Source organism: Austrofundulus limnaeus, unplaced genomic scaffold (assembly GCF_001266775.1).
Source record: "Austrofundulus limnaeus strain Quisiro unplaced genomic scaffold, Austrofundulus_limnaeus-1.0 Scaffold185, whole genome shotgun sequence".
Classification (NCBI taxonomy): Eukaryota; Metazoa; Chordata; class Actinopteri; order Cyprinodontiformes; family Rivulidae; genus Austrofundulus; species Austrofundulus limnaeus.
In genome coordinates this window covers 39,338-42,882 of record NW_013952587.1, presented here as the reverse complement: position 1 = coordinate 42,882, position 3,545 = coordinate 39,338, and the positions used below count along the sequence as shown (strand labels likewise).

General features: G+C 40.2%; 1 protein-coding gene across 1 annotated transcript in view; it reads right to left on the bottom strand.

Annotated features, from left to right (window-relative positions):
- tmem94 (transmembrane protein 94) overlaps positions 1-3,545 on the bottom strand; it is a gene marked incomplete in the record, with an annotated part of 78,635 nt that overhangs the window by 43,398 nt on the left and 31,692 nt on the right. Inside the window, 4 exon segments of the mRNA XM_014018186.1 lie at positions 403-519; positions 2,607-2,693; positions 2,956-3,058; positions 3,162-3,310. Of these exon segments, the coding sequence (XP_013873640.1) occupies positions 403-519; positions 2,607-2,693; positions 2,956-3,058; positions 3,162-3,310 (456 nt within the window).

Below are 3,545 nucleotides of genomic sequence, written 5' to 3'. Positions count from 1 at the left end.
GTGTGTGTGTGTGTGTGTGTGTGTGTGTGTGTGTGTGTGTGTGTACACTTGTTTTTACCTTTTTAGGACCATTTCAGGTATACACACCTACCTTGTCAAGACCAGTAGTCCAAATGGGGACCAAAGACCGGTCCTAATATGTTGGAACTCCATTTTTGGGTTGAGGGTTCAGTTTAGGACTAAGGTGTGAATTGACTTTAGATTAGCTTTAGGGTCAGGTTGGTACCTGTGAGGTTAGCTTTAGGGTCAGGTTGGTACCTGTGAGGCTAGCTTTAGGGTAAGGTAAAATCCTGGAAATGAATGTAAGTCAATGAACAGTTGTAATAAGGGTAGAAATACAAACGTGTGTGTGTGTGTGTGTGTGTGTGTGTGTGTGTGTGTGTGTGTGTGTGTTTCTCTCACCAGGCCTGCTGGTGATGCACGGCTGAACTCAGCAAGAACCATGGCCTCTCCGAAAGCGTTGACCAGCACCCACATGACAGGAAAGAGCAATGGAAGGATGGGCAGAACACCCATCAGCTGCAAAAGATTCAACCTTAGTCCAGTCATGTCCTCGAACTACTCAATATGTTTTATTTCATGTTCATCACACATTAACTTATGTCAGAGAATTTATAGGATGATGGTTGCATGATTTCTTACAAAGCAGTTGATCAATAAGTTTAAAAACAAGCAGACTAAATATTTATTTCTTCATATGCTTATTGACTGTACACTAAAAAAATCATCCAGCCAAGAGAATGGAGCCCATCTGGTGACATGGAATAAAAAATAATTTCACGTGGCCACGAGATAATTAACACGCGTGCACATAATTATATTGTGGCCACCACACAGCTAATTATTGTTGTCATTTTTGTGAAGACTGTTCGTTGTTTGATGGACAAGTCTGAATTAAACTACAGGTAATTTATTTTGATTTTAATAGAATGAATGACGTTGCTACGTCAATACCTTACGTTAGGCATGAAGTAGCTGTTTCTTAGCTTTATGTGCTGCAGCTATAAGTCCCAGGTGACAACTGGAGTTGTCTATTTGTCCAAAAAGCTTTATTTTCTTTTTTGAAGCTCAACTATAAAAACAGGCTCCTGTCCATCTGTACTTCAGCTGCAGGAGGAGTCGGAGTTATGCTGCGTTCAGGAACACAGTAAAAAATCAGTTTCCAGACCGACAACACATTGTCATTTCATAAATAGCCTACTATGAATGATCCATTTATATTGGCGTACACCAAATAATAATAATAATAATAATAAGTGTGCATATTTAAACAATTAACAGGGTTCATGCAGGTTTCAATAAGTTAAATTTAAGACCTTTTAAAAATCTTTTAAGACTATTAGGAATGACATTTAAGACCAAATCAATGCATTAACAGAAACATTCAAATGGTCCAATAAATTTTAACAAATGCAAGGGGTTTTAACAACAAAGAGGTTGAAAACATGGAAGTAAACTGTGTCATTCTTTGCCTGCAGTTGTCACAGGATTTTGTAGTTTAACAATGTACCATGACCGAGAGGAAACTAAGCACTTCATGAAGACAGATCCAGTCATCCTCTGATTACAGAGCTTTACTCTGTTTATTTATGCAGCCAACACTTCTCGGGAATGATTGAAAGTAAAAAAAGATTAAGACTTGACAAAGTTAAATTTAGGACCTTGAATGAAAATCTGGGTGTTTTTTACTTTGTTAGGCCTAAAATTTAGATTTTCCAGTTTTAAGGGCTCGACACACGGGAGGCGACGTCGCTCGCTCTCCATTCATTTCCTATGGAGCCTGTGCGGTGAGGTGACAATCGCTTGCCCTCCTCCAGCTAAGCGACCAGCGAAAATAGTGCATGTGAAATTTCGCACTCGTACACGTAGACGTGCACACGCGAGCTTGCGACACGACATATGAAAGTTGAAAAATGTTCAACTTTTGTCACTGTCGCTTAGCGTACAACCAATCAGCAAGGGTTTCATTGACTGACCAATGAGCAGACAGTATGCTACACACTGCAGTTAGCTAACACTTTCACCAAGTGATTACTAAAAAGCTTTGTGGGAATTTATTGGCACCAGGGTGAAGTTTATGGTAAGTTTTTCCTCATAAAACTGTATCTTGATGTGTGTTTGTTTTTCAATATCATTAGCATCGCAAGATTTGTTTAGTTTACACGTCCGTAATGCACACCCGCCTTCAGAGTCAAGAACCAATCAAATTTTGTGAAAACAAGCGACCTGAAAGAGCGTGATTCGCAACGCTGCAATGGCTATCGCATCCCATGTGTCGAGTTTCACCCTGGCTGCGATGACAGCCGTTAATCGCTGTAGTTTGTCGCTCCCCGTGTGTCGAGCCCTTTACACTTTTTAAGACCCAGCATGAACCCTGAGTTAAAGACTAAATTTAAAAAATGACTAATATTGCCTGACGATCACAACAAGGCTGCTCAAAATTAATTATCTCGTGGGCACGTATTAATTGTCTCGTGCGCATGCGTTAGTCATTGCATGGGCACGCGTTCTTATCTCATGGCCACGTGAAAAAATTTTTTTATTCCATGTCACCGGACGGGCGCCGTAGAAAACATTTCACATGCTCATTAATGGATGAAATGTACCTGAAGTTGAAGGAAATTGTAGCTGACTGGTGTGAGGCTTGGAGCTTCACAAAAAAAGCGAATAGTGTTAACGAGCAGGAACGTCACCTGCAAGGTGGAAGAAGAAAAAGCAATTAGAATCAAACATGAAAATGATACACATTATATTTTTTATTCTAAATGCCATGTAAAAAATAAGTTCAAAAACAAAACAACTGGACTTCTACTCTTGATTTTTTTTTCTTGCTTCACATCTTTATCAATTCAACAAATGTCTGGAGTAGCGTGGAGTGTTGTAGATTCAGTGTGTCCTAAATAAGTGAGACTACACCAGTATAAACACCATGTACAAACAGAGAGAACAGCTCACCAGAACAACAGGACAGATGAGTTTAGTGATGATGGACTGTACAGTAAACCTCTCATTATCCAGCACCGTGACGGGCCGGGACAGCGCCTGCTCCAAACTGTTTCTGTTCAAAACATCACTACTTCAGTCTGTATGGAACAACCTAATACATTAATATAAATACAACATTTTGTATAAAATATTAGACTGGCTTTAAGATTCCTTACTGGACCAGGTCCAGAACTGGAGTCCGGACCACTCTGAAGAGGCGGTGTTGGTGGGGGCTCTCAGGCACTCTGTCTTTGGCACGAGGGGAAGGCGGAGGAGAAAAAGGGGGGAATAAATCTCCTGGTTCCAACACTATGTGTTCATCATCCTAAAAAGAAAAAAGGATCAATATCAGTACCAGCTGACCAGAACCCTTTACTGGGCACCAACTTCCTGACAGCAGCAGTGAGGTCAGATGGGTTTTAGTTTGGAGGGTCAGGACCTGATAGATACTTGATGTTCTACTTAAAGGTGCAGTATGTAACTTTTCTAAAAAGTATATTTTTAGCATATTTGTTCACTCTGTCACTATCTCCTGACAGATTGATATTAGACAGGTAAGC